General features: G+C 46.3%; 2 protein-coding genes across 2 annotated transcripts; both read right to left on the reverse strand.

The window, feature by feature from the left end:
* Positions 1-220: 220 nt before the first annotated feature.
* Positions 221-10,588, reverse strand: LOC123995555 (kinesin-like protein KIF21A). Its single transcript, XM_046299190.1, has 9 exons — positions 10,553-10,588; positions 9,510-10,412; positions 9,282-9,376; positions 9,141-9,180; positions 5,252-5,428; positions 4,929-5,040; positions 4,632-4,775; positions 3,851-4,003; positions 221-3,610 (listed from the first exon to the last, which is right to left on the reverse strand). Exons 1-9 carry the CDS (start codon positions 10,586-10,588, stop codon positions 1,965-1,967), a joined length of 3,306 nt encoding a protein of 1,101 aa, XP_046155146.1. The 3' UTR covers positions 221-1,964.
* Positions 10,270-16,143, reverse strand: LOC123995283 (MAX gene-associated protein-like). The gene is made up of 11 exons (XM_046298790.1): positions 16,009-16,143; positions 15,537-15,762; positions 15,219-15,447; positions 14,907-15,097; positions 14,393-14,554; positions 12,324-12,363; positions 11,967-12,208; positions 11,523-11,759; positions 11,024-11,315; positions 10,498-10,822; positions 10,270-10,412 (listed from the first exon to the last, which is right to left on the reverse strand). Exons 2-10 carry the CDS (start codon positions 15,636-15,638, stop codon positions 10,590-10,592), a joined length of 1,728 nt encoding a protein of 575 aa, XP_046154746.1. The 5' UTR covers positions 15,639-15,762; positions 16,009-16,143; the 3' UTR covers positions 10,270-10,412; positions 10,498-10,589.
* Between the last annotated feature and the right edge of the window lie 100 nt (positions 16,144-16,243).

Here is a 16,243-nt window from a genome sequence, read left to right on the forward strand (position 1 = left end):
TGCCAGTGTAACAGATGTTTAAAACATCAGTTTAAGATTTGTGCCATTAGAACCAATAACAAAACCATAATAATTAATTCCTATGATAGCTGCAATAATTACTTGCCAATTACAGCTAGAATGACTAGTCAAATTATGATTATTCTATAATATTCTACACCATCACATTGTGAATTGGTTGAGTTTCATGGAGGTTAAGACAACTGCCACAGCAAAGAAATGCATGTACAGGTTTATTTATTTTCAAGGCCACAGTATCTTGCCAGCACATCTGAGTGACTGAAGTAAAACGGTCATTTCTTTACAAAAAAGGAAAGAGGAACATTATACAACAAGACAGACTTATAAAAAATAAAACACATTTACAAAAAGGTTATTTTCATAGATTACAGTATAGCTTAGATTGAGTCATGATGAGTCACACGAGGTTGAAATACAAATGTCTCAACTACAAATAATGTTTTTTTTGTTGTGTTTTTTTGTTTTGTTTTACATGTTATGCATAAGTTCCTCGAAAATCAGACATAGGAATCATTGAAAAACAGATGGAGAAGCAATCCATAAGGCAAACCAAAGTATTCAACATGGTTGTGACAGTGTAGAAGTTACAGAAGATTTAAAGTGCTGATTCAGATTTTTTTTAAATTCATAGGCCTGGGAACCAAGAGTGTATTTGAAAGACTGGACGCACCAACCACAGCTAAAATACAAAAAGTCTTTACAGTGGCATAGAAAGAACATTTACAGTGGCATAGAAAGAACATTTACAGTGTTTTTGACATGAACAAACATGAATGTTGTACATCTCAAATGAATGATTTTCAGAGCCTATTGATAATGTCTAGTTGGGCCAGAAAGTAATTGATCTGTTTTGTTGTCATGTTCATGCATGTCCATTATTTTGTAGGTTAAATCGAAGACAACACACCCCTACATTAATAAAGACACAGGGAGTGAAGTCATGAACAAACCGTGATACTGAAGAGAGAAAAATACAGACCTTCCCTATACCGTAATCTTCAAAAAGTAGTGGTTGGATGATTAAATAACAAGAAATCAACTTTCTAGAACATAATAACAATAGTCTTCATCAAAAATGCATGACGTGTCACATTCACCCCAATATGGGGCTAACGTCCTATGTACCTGTACAACTGCTCAAACGGCAGTCAAACCTGCAGTACATTCATACAGTACATTAATTGAATGTTTTGCTGAAAGATTTAGGATGTTGGGAAAACAGACTGTCCCTTAGGTGTAAGTTATAGTCTACTTTGTTGTGTTCCAGAGAAGGCAGATGAGTGCTAAAGCTAAGAGAGGGTCAACTCACACAGGCATAACTGTCCAGGGTCCTTTGGATTTGTGAACAGGCACATGCGGTGGTCTCAATGGGATTTCAGGACAACTTTCCACAAATTAAAACTTGAATCCTTAATTGAAACAATAACAAAGCGATTCCCCGCCTCTGTTTTTGTAAAAAAAAAAACAACACAAGAAAACAGCTGAGGGACGGCCTGGAGAAATGTAACCACTCAAATTCATAGACAAAACTATGGATGCAATGACTAACCATCCAAGACATAAAAAATGTTAACCGTGTTGAGGCTATACAGTGTTTGTTTACATTTACTTTGTTTACAAACATTGGAGTAAAACAAGCTTATATTTTGGGTTCTGATGAGGTACGACAGTTGAACTAAGCTCATGAGGAATTTAATTATATAAAGTTATATTCTTCAAGAATCAATGGATGCAGCAACTAAGGATTCTAGCTTTAAATGACAGTTAATGGCACGTCTGTCAGGAGTACGATTCTCTTGATCCTCTGGTTAGAGCTAGGCTGAAATGCAGCATCATCGGAGTGGAAGGAGAGAAAACAAGTTGTGGATGCCATTTTAGACTACTACAGTATTGAGATGCACCAATGGAAACAGTGTGGAAATGCAGCCTTAGTCTCAGTTTCACTAGGCCTTATCAGACCTTGTTGTCCTCTTCCCACTGACAAGGCCCTTCACCGATACAGCGCGAGTCACATGTCGTGTTCCAGGCCGACCCACAGCCTGTGGCGTTTTACCTGGGCTTCCTTTAGTCGTCGCGACAGGGCTAGTAACCTCAGCCCTCAGTTTGGTTGGACTGCCCTCAGTCTTCATCACAGGGATACTCCCCCCAGCACGAGTCCATCTCGCCGGGTTTAACCCAGCCCGAGTTACAGGGCTAGTAACCTCAGCCCCTCCTCGTGGAGGTTTGGTTGGGCTGCCCTCAGTCTTCACTACAGGGATACCCCCCCCAGCACGAGTCCATCTCGCCGGGTTTAACCCAGCCCGAGTTACAGGGCTAGTAACCGCATCCTTAGTCACCTTGGCCGGACTAGAACTATCTCCAGCTCTCGACACCTTTGGTGCCCTACCCCAAGTTGCAGGGCTACCGGCAGCACTCTTCACAGTCCTACCCCCAGCCTGAGTCACTGGGGTAGGGGTACTACCCCCAGCCTGAGTCACCCTGGCTGGGCTACCCCCAGGCCCAGTCGTAACCACAGGGCTAGTAGTAACCCCAACCTGTGATACTTTAGGCCTTCTACCCCGCCTCGTAGGGCTTAGGCTACGTTCCCTTGGTGTTAGTTGGATTTCACCACCCCCAGTATTAGTGTCTCGACCTGGGGGTATTCTTGTGACTAAGGTAGGGTTACAAGCACTACCTGCGGTTTGTGTCACGTTGGCCTGGTCGTTGCCACCGGTCGTTACCACAGGGATGTTCACCCCAATCCGTGATACTTTACGGGGCCGACCCCGCGGCGCAGGGTTAGTAGTGATATCTCCAGTTGGTGGTGTTTTGATGTCCAAGCGAGGCCTTCCACGTTTTCTCTTCAGTAGTTGAGCCTCTGAGCTGTCTGTCGAGCCTCCCTCTCCCTTTGATGTCATCGAGCCAACCTCTGCCTTTTCCTTTGGTGTGACTGAGCTATCCTCTCCTTTTTGTGGGACAAAGCTATCAGTTTCTTTCTGTGACACTGTGCTATCCTGTTCTTTTTGTAGTTCTGAGCTATCCTTGCCCTTTAGTGTCACAGAGCTCTTCTTTCCATTGTGTTGTACCGGGCTATCCTTGCCCTTCCGCCCCACTACTATGCCTTGGTGTTCAGAGAGCGCCTTCACCAGTATGGCTGCCTCTCCCTTGGTCAGAGACAGGCCCCAGCCTCCAGCATCACTCTCACTCCCCATCTGTGGTTCCTCCAACGGCCTCCAGATGGCACTGTTTAGGGGAGCAATCTCCACAAGGGGACACTTCATACCAGAAAGTCTCTTTATTGAGTTTTTATTGATTAATGACTTCTTCTTTTTGGGAGATGAGCCGTTATCCTTCTCTGTGGAAGTCTCTTCTTCCATGGATCCATTACAGACAGGGGCCTGTGGTTCCTCCTTACCTAGTTCTGGCCTCTCTGCTGCTGGGCTATCGGAGGGCTGCTCAGCCTCCACAGACACTCTCTCCTGGTCCTTCTCAGGGCCAGAGGCAGCTCTCTCCTTCTCCACAACCTCCTTGGCTGCTGAGGAGGTGGGGGTTAAGAGGGAGGGGACTGTTGGTCTCTTCATTACTTTCACTGTGTAGACCGATCTTCCTGCTGTGGATAAAGGAAATACTCAACCGTTAGAATGAGACTCACAACAAAATATTCTAGTCAGAATGCCAGTCTAACGATCATAACCCGTGGCACATTTTACCCATATAGTGGAACTCAAGAGTTATTACGCTCTTCCAAATCAGCATCGTTGATATGAAATATCGAGATATAGAACTTGCATAACCAATTAAACAAGAGTGTGAGACCAAATATGGGTGTCCTGTTCCTGTATGAACTCACCTGGTTTGGAAGCACGAAACATGGAAGGGGGAAGCATGGAAGCAGGAAGAATGATCTTGCCGCTCTTGGTGCGTAAAACAGCAGCCACTGGTTTCACAGAGCCACTAGCTGCTCCTGCCTGACCCAAAGAGCTAGCTTGAGACACCTGGGACACTGGGATATATAGATAAATATACTTATAAATAAAAGCTGTATCTAAATGGTTTATCAAAGTTAGCTGGCTAACCCATTGATCCTGCTTAGTGTCCATACTACCATGGGACACAGAAAAAGGTGAATCAGGTGCATAGGTGTAGGGATGGTACAAAAGCATGCAGACACTAGCTATCTAGGGGTCTGGCATGGCCATACCTCATAGCCTTTCTTGCAGTCAAATGACCAAATTGCCCTCATGGGTGGAACATTATTAATCAACATTATTTTAAAAAACGTGCAGAAAATCTGGTGTTTCTAGGTCAACCAGTTTTGTTATATTTTGTATTCTGTGATGTATAGAAAGTGTAATATTGGGATGAAACCTCTAAAGGTGTCTTCTTTGTTTTAAGACCATAACCATGTGTGTGATGTGTATACTTTAGTTTCAAAGTAGATTTGTTTAAGACTACCAAGAAGCACTCTGTGTGACCCTGATTTAGCCCACTGCAGTAAAAGGATCATTATTAAAAGGTGTCACAAATCCAAAGCGGTATCTGAATGTTTATTTAAGTGAACTGGCTAATTCATTGATCCAGCTTAGTGCTATACCTCCTGTTGTCAGACATAAGAAGCAGGTTATAATTACCCATCATGGTGTTGGGACTAGGGGTGGAAGTAGAGGAGGTGGGGCTAGAGGTAGGGGGGACAGTTGCTCTCCTCTGGGCAGCTAGAGTCCGTTTCTTCTCCCAGATCTCCTTCAGCTTGGCCTTGATCAGCTCCTCTGGCTTTCCTACAATACAAATTAAAAAACACACCAGAGTTCACATGAATATGCTTATTGCAATCACATTATAAGAATATCTCAAGTAAGTCCGTGTGAAGTAAGTAATGTGTAAGTAAGAAAGGGATTAAATAAGTAATAAGTAGCTACAGTCAGACGCACCAGACATGTATGCGATCTCCTTGACATAGACAGTCTGGATCTCAGTCAGCATCCTCTTCTTCTCCTCCAGAGACTCAGAGTCCACCGACAGGGTACGAATCTCCTTCAGAGCCTGATGAAATAATACATGTTAAAATCCCTTTTATATACCTGTATTTTTAACCATCTATTCCAAAAAATGTGACCATGAAAAAGTTGACTTTATTCATTAAAAGGATATGAAAATAACGTATAGTTCTTGTGTCTACCACAGTACAGCACAAAATTAACCATAACAAAACAAAATAGCCGGTTAATCAGCCACATAACATACAATCCCATACCTGTGAGAGGAGGTGTAGCTTGGAGACCTTGGGGTCCAGTTCTTCCATGAACAGCACCTGTTTGAGTCTGGTGAAGAGCTTCTGGTGCTCGCCGCGACGCAGCCTCTCCGTCAGGGTGCGGTTCTTACGACCCCCTCCCTCACCAGACCCCTCCTCCTCTCTCATATCCCTCTGATGCTTCAGGGAACAGGAGTCAAAGGTTAAGGGTTGAGAGTTATTGAGCATTCTATTGGGTATTCCAAGGTATTCTTAGACCTCTTAAAGGGGAATGGAAACACTTTAGGAAGTAAAACTAAGAAAGAGATTTATTTCATCAACTAATATTAAACATGTGCATTTAACATATATACCTCTATTTTTAGGATTTTGATATTGAACAACATTTATTAGAGTTATGGGTAGCGCCATCTTGAATTGCCATAGTAGCGAATGACGCCAATGCGTCATTGGAGCAAATTGTGAGTTTTGGCATGGGACTGAAAGTGAATGTTGCCACCAGGAGGCGACTCGCCCCACTGGACCTGAAAGGTTTCTCACAACTTTTGACAGATTTGTCATTAGGATCAGGACAACAATATTAAGGTAAGAAACTATGTGATAATTTGTCAATTTTAGAGTATTTTTTTCCCAATTAATGAGTATGTGACTTGCCAACAAGCCAAGTAGACAGTCCGCTAGAATGAAGCAAGGTAGCAAGCTAGTTGATTTAGCTCCTATCTTGTCTTGTCGTTTTGATGTAACTGTACAAAATAAAATTATCATATTGACAATCCCACATTCGGCTTTGTCACCTGTGGGATTGTCTGAGACCAGCCACCCGGACAGCTGATGAAACTGGGTTTGCACAAATGAAGAATTTCTGCACAAACTTTCAGAAACCGTCTCAGGGATGCTCACCAGGGTCTTGACCTGTAGTTTGGCGTTGTAACTGACTTCAGAGGGCAAATGCTTACCTGCGATGGCCACTGGCACGCTGGAGAAGTGTGTTCTTCACGGATTCATCCCCTTTTTAACAATACCAGGCTGAAAGTGTGTATGGTGTCGTGTGGGCTAGCGGTTTGCTGGTGTCAACGTTGTGAACAGTGCCCCATGGTGGCGGTGGGGTTATGGTATGGGCAGGCATAAGCTACGGACAACGAACACATCTGCATTTTATCGATGGCAATTTGAATGCACAGAGATACTGTGATGAGATCCTGAAGCCCATTGTCGTGCCATTCATCCACCACCATCACCTCATGTTTCAGCATGATAATGCATGGTCCCATGTCTACATCTGTACACAATTACTGGAAGCTGAGAATGTCCCCAGTTCTTCCATAGCCTGCATACTCAGACATGTCACCCATTGGGCATGTTTGGGATGCTCTGGACCGACAGGTTATTCCAGTTCCCGCCAATATCCAGCAAGTTCGCACAGCCATTGAAGAGGAGTGGGACAGCATTCCACAGGCCACAATCAACAACCTGATCAACTATGTGAAAGAGATGTGTTACGCTGCATGAGGCAAATGGTGGTCACACCAGATACTGACTGGTTTTCTGATCCACGCCCCTACCTTAACAAAAAAAGTTCTGTGACCAACAGATGCATATCTGTATTCGTTCATGTGGTTCATGAATATACACTGCAAAAAATAAAGGAAACACTAAAATAACACATCCTAGATCTGAATGAATGAAATATTCTTATTAAATACTTTTTTCTTTACATAGTTGAATGTGCTGACAACAAAATCACACAAAAATTATCAATGGAAATGACATTTATCAACCCACGGAGGTCTGGATTTGGAGTCACACTCAAAATGAAAGTGGAAAACCACACTACAGGCTGATCCAACTTTGATGTAATGTCCTTAAAACAAGTCAAAGTGTGGCCTCCACGTGCCTGTATGACCTCCCTACAACACCTGGGCATGCTCCTGATGAGATGGACTCCTGGACAGTCTGTGGTGCAACGTGGCGTTGGTGGATGGAGCGAGACATGATGTCCCAGATGTGGTCAATTGGATTGGATTCAGGTCTGGGGAACGGGCGGGCCAGTCCATAGCATCAATGCCTTCCTCTTGCAGGAACTGCTGACACACTCCAGCCACAAGAGGTCTCGCATTGTCTTGCATTAGGAGGAATCCATGGCCAACCGCACCAGCATATGGTCTCACAAGGGGTCTGAGGATCTCATCTCGGTACCTAATGGCAGTCAGGCTACCTCTGGCGAGCACATGGAGGGCTGTGCGGCCCCCCAAAGAAATGCCACCCCACACCATGACTGACCCACCACCAAACCGGTCATGCTGGAGGATGTTGCAGGCAGCAGAACGTTCTCCACGGCGTCTCCAGACTGTCATGTCTGTCACATGTGCTCAGTGTGAACCTGCTTTCATCTGTGAAGAGCACAGGGCGCCAGTGGCGAATTTGCCAATCTTGGTGTTCTCTGGCAAATGCCAAACGTCCTGCACGGTGTTGGGCTGTAAGCACAACCCCCACCTGTGGACGTCGGGCCCTCACACCACCCTCATGGAGTCTGTTTCTGACCGTTTAAGCAGACACATGCACATTTGTGGCCTGCTGGAGGTAATTTTGCAGGGCTCTGGCAGTGCTCCTCCTTGCACAAAGACAGAGGTAGTGGTCCTGCTGCTGGGTTGTTGCCCTCCTACGGCCTCCTCCATGTCTCCTGATGTACTGGCCTGTCATCTGGTAGAACCTCCATGCTCTGGACACTACGCTGACAGACACAGCAAACCTTCTTGCCACAGCTCACATTGATGTGCCATCCTGGATGAGCTGCACTACCTGAGCCACTTGTGTGGGTTGTAGACTCTGTCTCATGCTACCACTAGAGTGAAAGCATCGCCAGCATTCAAAAGTGACCAAAACATCAGCCAGGAAGCATAGGAACTGAGAAGTGGTCTGTGGTCACCACCTGCAGAACCACTCCTTTATCGGGGGTGTCTTGCTAATTGCTAATCATTTCCACCTGTTGTCTATTCCATTTGCACAACAGCATGTGAAATGTATTGTCAATCAGTGTTGCTTCCTAAGTGGACAGTTTGATTTCACAGAAGTGTGATTGACTTGGAGTTACATTGTGTTGTTTGAGTGTTTCCTTTATTTTTTTGAGCAGTGTATTTCAATTGACTGATTTCCTTATATGAAAGTGGGGACCCGAGAGACTGAAAAACAGCTTCTATCTCAAGGCCATCAGACTGTTAAACAGCCATCACTAACATTGAGTGGCTGCTGCCAACACACTGACTCAACTCCAGCCACTTTAATAATGGAAATTGATGTAATAAATGTATCACTATTAACTTTAAACAATGCCACTTGTTAGATTACTTGTTAGATATTACTGCATGGTCGGAAGTAGAAACACAAGCATTTCTCTACACTTGCATTAACATCTGCTAACCTTGTGTATGTGACCAATAAAATTTGATTTGAAAAATGCACAGATCGCATTACATATCTTAAAGAAACTATCAGTAGTTTGAAAACTTGGCATCATATTTTCTGTCATGCTGCTTTGTTGACAACTCCAACCAACTTCCGCCCCAGACATTCAGCCACCGTCGCTGTGATGTTTTCATTTATGGTTGGAAACCAGTCAATTTTGCTCATTACCGCACGCAGTGTTCATGGTCTTTCAGACAGTTTTGGGATTCAGCCATTTTAGGAAAATCCTGCCAGTTATGCAACAATGCCAATTTACAATTCCAGTTAGCTGGTGTTCTAAAGCCTAGTGCTTTCATTCCCTTTTAAACTAGGTTTTTTGCAATACATGAGAGCTAAGACCTTAACTAGACAGCTCCGTAAGAGGGCCTAAGAACACTACAAAACAAGATGTTGCTCTGAAGTTATAATGGACAGATGGGAGACGTCTTACCTTTTCTTTTGGTGCCGTTTCCCCATCCTGACTAGTTTTTCTGTTAGGACAAAATATTAATTTTATTAACCCCAGCTTCCTTGAGACAGTCATACAAAATCATACAGCTAAATAGCCTACACACACACACTCCAGTCTTACTGTGTGAGTTTGACAGCGGCCCTCATCTGAGCGATGGTGATTCCCTGTCTCCTCTCCTCCACCGTCTCAATGTCCACTGCTTCCTCCTCGTCCTCCTGGGGTGAGAGACAACAATCTGGCTTTACAAAACACTACACCACAACCCAACCTTGTGCAACTGCAGTGAACGTTTACACACAGAATACAAAAATTACTAAAATTAAACCATCAAAAATCAAGCTCTCTTACGTTGGCATATTCATCACTGTCGGAATCCGAGTCATCCGAGGAGTCGTCCGAGGAGTTGTCCGAATCAGAGTCCTCAACCTTAAAATCAGGATGTCCGTTCTCATGCATTCTTAGAGTGGTAAACCGACTGAACTCAGTGTCTTTCTTCCATGATTCTGGGCTCCATAGTCCCGAGCCCTCCCCCACCTCCCCTCTCTCTGCATCACTCTCGTCCGACAGCATCTTCTCATCACAGGTCAGCTCATTGGGCTCCACGGGACAAGAGATGTTGGCTTTGGCTGATCTACGGTCAGATTTAAGGTCCTTTGACTGAGTCAAACTCAGCTTTTTCTGGGCTAGAGCTGATCTTGAGTCAGATTTATTGGTATTTAATCCTGGGGTGTAGGAGTGGTCTTCAGTTTTAACTGGTGTCAATGCCAGAGGCAAGGGAGAGGAAGAAGAGGTTCCTCTTGGGTTCTTCTGTGCCTTTACCTCTCCAGGTCCAGCAGAACCCACAGCTGTGCTTCTGATTAGTTCAGGTAGCCTGGGAGCACCTCCTCCAGTACCTCCAGGCTTAGGGAGCTGGATGAGGGTGAAGCCCCCAGGCAGAGACACTCCAGCTGGGCCTCCCACGGTGCCCTGGCCTGGACCCCTAGAGCCCTGGTCCCCTGCAGTCGGGGGACAGATCCTGAAGGAGTAGGTCCCAGTCTGGCCCAGGAAGCTGGGGGTCTTCAGGGAAGAGGAGACAGTGAGAGACAGGGGGGGAGGAAGAGGATGAGGTCTGGGATGGGGTGATGGCACCCAACTGGCCCATGATGAATTTGATGAGGGGAGCGTGGGGAGGGGGGCTGCGAGGGGGGTGGATGGAGGTGAGAGGGGGGGGAGGTGGGAATGTCTTGGGAGTGGACGGCTTGGTAGCAAAACCTGTTGGGACAACACAAGACATTAGAGGGTGTTGAGGATGTGGTTGTGCATGTGCGTGTGTACATTCATAAGTACATGAACTCACGAGTGAGCTTGTCTTGATTCTTGGCCTTTATGTGACGCATACGATTCAGAGGTACCAGCTTGATCAACTGTCCGTTGGGCTGACGATACATTTTACAGCCCTGGGAGGAGGAGACTGTCTGTAGTAGCATCTTTCCAGCAGGGGGCGATACAGGGGGGCGAGCCTTGGGAGGTGCCTGCGGCAGGAGGGGCCATGGGTACCAGGAGCAGGGGAGAGCCGACTGGGTCTTTAGGGTTTGTGGTGCTTTGACTGGTGGAAGTTTTGCCTTTAGATTTGGTGACACCTAGGGACCATGGTGGTCTGTACGGAGGAGGCCTGTTCTTCCCTGGAAACAGACCGCAGTGACAGTGTAAGAAAGAGAGGCCTTTTCTGAGAGAATACAGAACTATCGCCACCCTTGAACCATCAGGCTTCGGTTACTCAACTGTCTAATTACATCATAACTAATACAGTACAACAAAATGTAAAGGTTAAGTTGATAACTTCTACTTCAAGCCTTTATTGAGGAGCAGTGAAAGGATCTTACCTGCTGGTGTCTGGAATACTTTCTGGGCCAAAGCTCCTTTCTTAGCCATAGCTGTAACGCTACTACTGCCTTGAGGAGCAACAGTAGTGACTGCGGTCTTCAAGTGCCCAGCACCCACAGATGTTTTCTTCGCCCTGGGGAAGCAGTTTAGAGGCTTTTGAGGGGCCTTCTGAGGGGCCTTGGCTACAGAGCGCAACCTGCCGGTGACGAACGCAGCCAGCCGATTGGCCGGGTGCAGAGCTCCCATCTGCCCCAGCAGCAATCTGGCCTGGGAGTAGGATTTACCGTTCACCTGGGGAGGAAGAAGAAAGAAGAAAGAAGAGAAAGAATGGAGATATAGGCAGAACAGATTAACATAAAGAACAGGTTCCCTGTGGGGGATAGAGCTTTTCACCAAATCTCAGCATAATTGTTAAATTAGAAATAACTCGGAGCTCCTCAATATAAAAAAAAACATTACAAACTACACTTGGTGGTAAAGTGAACCTAATAAACCCACCTGGATTAGTCCTACAGCAGGGCAGGTTGGTTGTTTCTTCCTGGCTTTCAGTCTGCCTGCTGGCACTACTCCTGTCAGGAAGGGAGTCACTCCAACCTGCATCTCCGGCTCCTCAGGCTTAGGGATGCCCTCTTCATCCTCATCTTCATCACTGTCGTCACTACTGTTGTCTGTTACTTCACTATCAGATTCATCACTATCATCGGTATCACCGTCTTCAGCCTTACTGATGCAGACCTTGAAGTAAGGAAGTGGATGATAATAAATCACACTCATGAGCATTCATTTGTCACTGATCAAGTTATGCATTTTAAATCTGAAACATGGAGCAATTCTGAACCTTATGTATGACAGCATGAAATGGTCCAAATAACTGCTTCTTTAAGACAGGAACAGAAATGGCATGTTTATTGCTTCATTCTAAATGGTCATTATCCCCCCTACCTTGAATATGATGATGGTGCTCTCAGCCTTGCGTTTGTGTGTGTTTGAGAGGAGGCGGACGTGGTAGGGGCCAATGTTGAAGGGTTCGGACAGACGGTTCTGGGTCATGCGTCGGCACAGAACACCCAGGACCAGTTTCCGGTGCTGGTCCCAGTTACACTCTGACTGGATCTCCAGCTGCCTAGTGGGCTCAGGAACTTTAGGCTTCTTGGCCTGGGTGGAGGGACTTTTCACTCGTACTACTACAGGGGGAAAGGTCAGATGTCACAGGTTAAGGGTTTTAAACAGATTAAAACATAACATCTTGAACAGCCTCTTAAGAACTGTGGTGAGCAGTGATTCTGTGTTCCATCTTACCTGGTTTATTTGGAGGTGAGAGGATGGCAGCGATCATTTTCTGCAAAGACAAGAACATTTATAAATGACATTAACTGAGAGGGACTCAGTCTTACATCCATAGCCATTGAAAAATGTTTTGTCTGCCCCTAGTGGCTAGATTAACTTCCTAAATCAGTGATCACCAACCTTTTCTGAGTCACGATCATTTTCGCAGTCAAAAAGCAAGCCGAGATCTACCGCTCAGAATTGATTTTATACATGACTTTAAAAAATGTAAGCCTGTGCAACATTAACCTAATAAAACGCTTAGGTAGGAATGAGGTTTGTGCAGTAGGTTGAATACATTATCACAGCATATCAGCTTTATGCCTGGCCTGACAATACTGTTCTTCTCAAACACATTATATTTCAAAACACAAGCTTTGACAACAAAATAGATCGGTTGGTGAGGCACAGCGGAGCAAATAAGCTTTTTTATTTTACTGGACTGATGGTACCTGCATCTGATGGTCAGTCTCAGTGGAGGTAGAGAGAGAGATCAGCAGAGGGTCCACCTCTCACAGTCCCTGCTCTCCTTTTTCCTCCAGTGAGACTGACGAGACAGAGGGTCCACCTCTCACAGTCCCTGCTCTCCTTTTTCCTCCAGTGAGACTGACCAGACAGAGGGTCCACCTCTCACAGTCCCTGCTCTCCTTTTTCCTCCAGTGAGACTGACCAGACAGAGGGTCCACCTCTCACAGTCCCTGCTCTCCTTTTTCCTCCAGTGAGACTGACCAGACAGAGGGTCCACCTCTCACAGTCCCTGCTCTCCTTTTTCCTCCAGTGAGACTGACCAGACAGAGGGTCCACCTCTCACAGTCCCTGCTCTCCTCCTTCCTACAGTGAGACTGACCAGACAGAGGGTCCACCTCTCACAGTCCCTGCTCTCCTCTTTCCTCCAGTGAGACTGACCAGACAGAGGGTCCACCTCTCACGGTCCCTGCTCTCCTCTTTCCTCCAGTGAGACTGACCAGACAGAGGGTCCACCTCTCACAGTCCCTGCTCTCCTTTTTCCTCCAGTGAGACTGACCAGACAGAGGGTCCACCTCTCACAGCTCTCCTCCTTCCTACAGTGAGACTGACCAGACAGAGGGTCCACCTCTCACGGTCCCTGCTCTCCTCTTTCCTCCAGTGAGACTGACCAGACAGAGGGTCCACCTCTCACGGTCCCTGCTCTCCTCTTTCCTCCAGTGAGACTGACCAGACAGAGGGTCCACCTCTCACGGTCCCTGCTCTCCTCTTTCCTCCAGTGAGACTGACCAGACAGAGGGTCCACCTCTCACAGTCCCTGCTCTCCTCTTTCCTCCAGTGAGACTGACCAGACAGAGGTGATACCGTCTTCCACCTGATGATCGAGTCTCACGGCATCTGTCTCATACACAAATTCATGTTGTTCCTATGACCAGAGAAAGTGAAATATTCCTCAATATTTAAATAGACCTGACGAGCTGCTAATAATAAAAACGCAGTCCTATCGATACACTTGGCTGCAGCACGAGTAGAAGTAGGGAGAAGCGTGTTTTATAATAGTCTTCAATAAAAACAGTGTTGACAGAGCTGAATAAAAACATGAACTCACAAAAAACAGCAGCTGTTTGCTGTAGTCTTTGACAATCTCTCTCTGGTCATGGTTTTAAAAGTTCTGAAATCTCACGTAGGCTAGTATCAAACTTCGGTGTGGGGTCATGAAAGCTGTAGGCATGATGATTTGAGCTATATGATTGGCCAGCACAGTTGGCACACTTGAATTAGTCACAGTGCTCCTGGTCCGCCGGGTAGGCGGAGTCTGTTCCTTCAGACAAATTAAAATGGTTCACAATGGGAACACTTTGCCTACCCAGCTTGCAGGGCTTCTGAATCAAGTCCACCTACGGCCAACAGCGCAAGACAGGAAAACAAATTATAGGAGCACAAGGCTTTATCATTGGCTTTTCTACAGAAATGTTCGATGACTGACTAGGAATGACTTGAAGATTGACCAGTCGATCGCACTCCTTAATGCATATACTCCGGCAATAAATATTTAGTGTGTGTGTCCTGTGCCTCACCTTTCTGCTGCTGGGGATGATGGAACTATTATTGTCCTTAAAGAGGTGGACCTGTGGCGGCAGCACCTGGGGTGGCGGTTTACTGTTAAACTCTCTGACACGGGCGCACGTCATCATGCTCTCAAAGTACTTGTAGACTGGGTCCTTGTCCTCCTCTCGCAGCTGCACACACACACACACACACACACACACACACACACACACACACACACACACACACACACACACACACACACACACACACACACACACACACACACACACACACACACACACACACACACACACACACACACACACACACACACACACACACACACACACACACACACACACACAAAATCCCTCAACTTTTTCATACACAATTTTTGTCAAATCGAGGTTTCCATCATATCACTACAGTTGAGTCATTTGGGGTGGTAGTTTGATAACATAGGATGTGTCTCAAATGCTCCCCCATTCCCTGCATAGTGCACTACCAGGGCCCACAGTATACTATGACAGAGGAATTTACCTCGGGGGTGAGACGAGGTACGTAGCGCTTTGGACCAGGGTTGTAGATCCTGGTTAGAGGCTTGGTGGGTATGTTTGGGGCAGGTTTCGGGCTGAAGAGTGGTTCGGGGTCCACCCTTGAGGTGCAGTCCCACAGAGTTGAGACACGGATGCCTCGATTGGGCTGAACCTCATGCTCCAAGTTAGACACAGCTGGGCAGGGAGAGAAGACACATTCATTAGCTTGTTCAAGTTGATGTGTCATTCATTTGGTCAATATAGAATATAATACAACTCTCACAAGTACCCAAATGCACCCTGGGTATGAACTTACTGTAAACAGGCAGTGTCTGGTGCTGGCCATTCTCTGCTGCTGTGGTCTGTTTGGTGATCCTGCGTTTAAAGCAGGAGCAGCCCAGCATACAGTCAGGCCTGTAACAGTGGAGCGGACCCCTGGACACCCGGGCCAAGCTGGAACACACACACCCCAGCCTGCAGAAGTCAGAACCACACTCTGGACTGTCCACTGGACTGGCCTGGGGGGCACGGCTCTTAGGGAGACCCTGGAGGGCACAGACAACAGAGAAGAGATAGACCATCAGAAAATGTGTGTGCGCATTATGTGTGTGTGTGTCTATAATCTAAGTCCTACCTGCGCAGTGAGCAGTGCCATCAGGGCTCTCTCCACCCTCTCAGTAGTGATGTGTGTTCTATCGTGTCCTTGGTAGAAGGTGGCATCTTCCATCTCCATCATTCTCAGCTGGATCTTAGAGAGACCGACCAGTCTGAGCTGGTTCTTAGAGAGGCCAGTCAACCCGCTGGAGAGGCCTCTCCCTGGGCTGGAGTCCCTCCTCACAGCCCCCTGGCCTGGAGGAGACCTGGAGGTACGAGTAAAATGTTTAATGAAAGGCTTTATTGTCCATTTTAGGGCAAAAAAAAGGAAACTTGTTGTAGGCTTGACAGGATCAATCCCAAATATCTACATAACAACCAAACTATGAAAACAATTGACATTACTGGCATTTCAGACCCATTTCATATTGCTTTGGGACAACAACAAATATAGATGTGTAAACTATATGCTTTGGCATGGGTATAGCATGTCTTTAGCAGCATTTCCTTACCGCTGTGCAGTAGGAGGGCTGGTGACTTTAACCCCAGCTGTAGCTTTAGCAGCAGTAGTTTTGTTACTGTTGGTGACCTGGATGGGCCGTAGCACAGAGGCAGATCTGGCTTTGCCCTGGGCTGGTGTTATATGGTGCTGTTTGCCCTGTGCTGGTGTGGGTTTGGGTTTGGCTGCTTTAGGAGGGGTCCTGTGGTTGTTGATGGGTGGAGGGGGGTTTCTTTAGAGCTGCGTAG

Source organism: Oncorhynchus gorbuscha, linkage group LG14 (genome assembly GCF_021184085.1).
Source record: "Oncorhynchus gorbuscha isolate QuinsamMale2020 ecotype Even-year linkage group LG14, OgorEven_v1.0, whole genome shotgun sequence".
NCBI lineage: Eukaryota > Metazoa > Chordata > Actinopteri > Salmoniformes > Salmonidae > Oncorhynchus > Oncorhynchus gorbuscha.

Excerpts from the sequence above, each read along its gene's own strand:
- LOC123995555 (XM_046299190.1), bottom strand. The coding sequence starts at position 10,588 with ATGTATCGTCAGCCCAACGGACAGTTGATCAAGCTG. Across the intron at positions 5,429-9,140 it reads AAACGGCACCAAAAGAAAAG|CATCAGAGGGATATGAGAGA; the intron begins GTAAGACGTCTC and ends TGTTCCCTGAAG. Across the intron at positions 5,041-5,251 it reads AGCTACACCTCCTCTCACAG|GCTCTGAAGGAGATTCGTAC; the intron begins GTATGGGATTGT and ends TTATTTCATCAG.
- LOC123995283 (XM_046298790.1), bottom strand. The coding sequence starts at position 15,638 with ATGATGGAGATGGAAGATGCCACCTTCTACCAAGGACACGATAGAACA. Across the intron at positions 12,364-14,392 it reads TCATCCCCAGCAGCAGAAAG|AAAATGATCGCTGCCATCCT; the intron begins GTGAGGCACAGG and ends TTGTCTTTGCAG. Across the intron at positions 12,209-12,323 it reads CTCACCTCCAAATAAACCAG|TAGTACGAGTGAAAAGTCCC; the intron begins GTAAGATGGAAC and ends TTCCCCCTGTAG.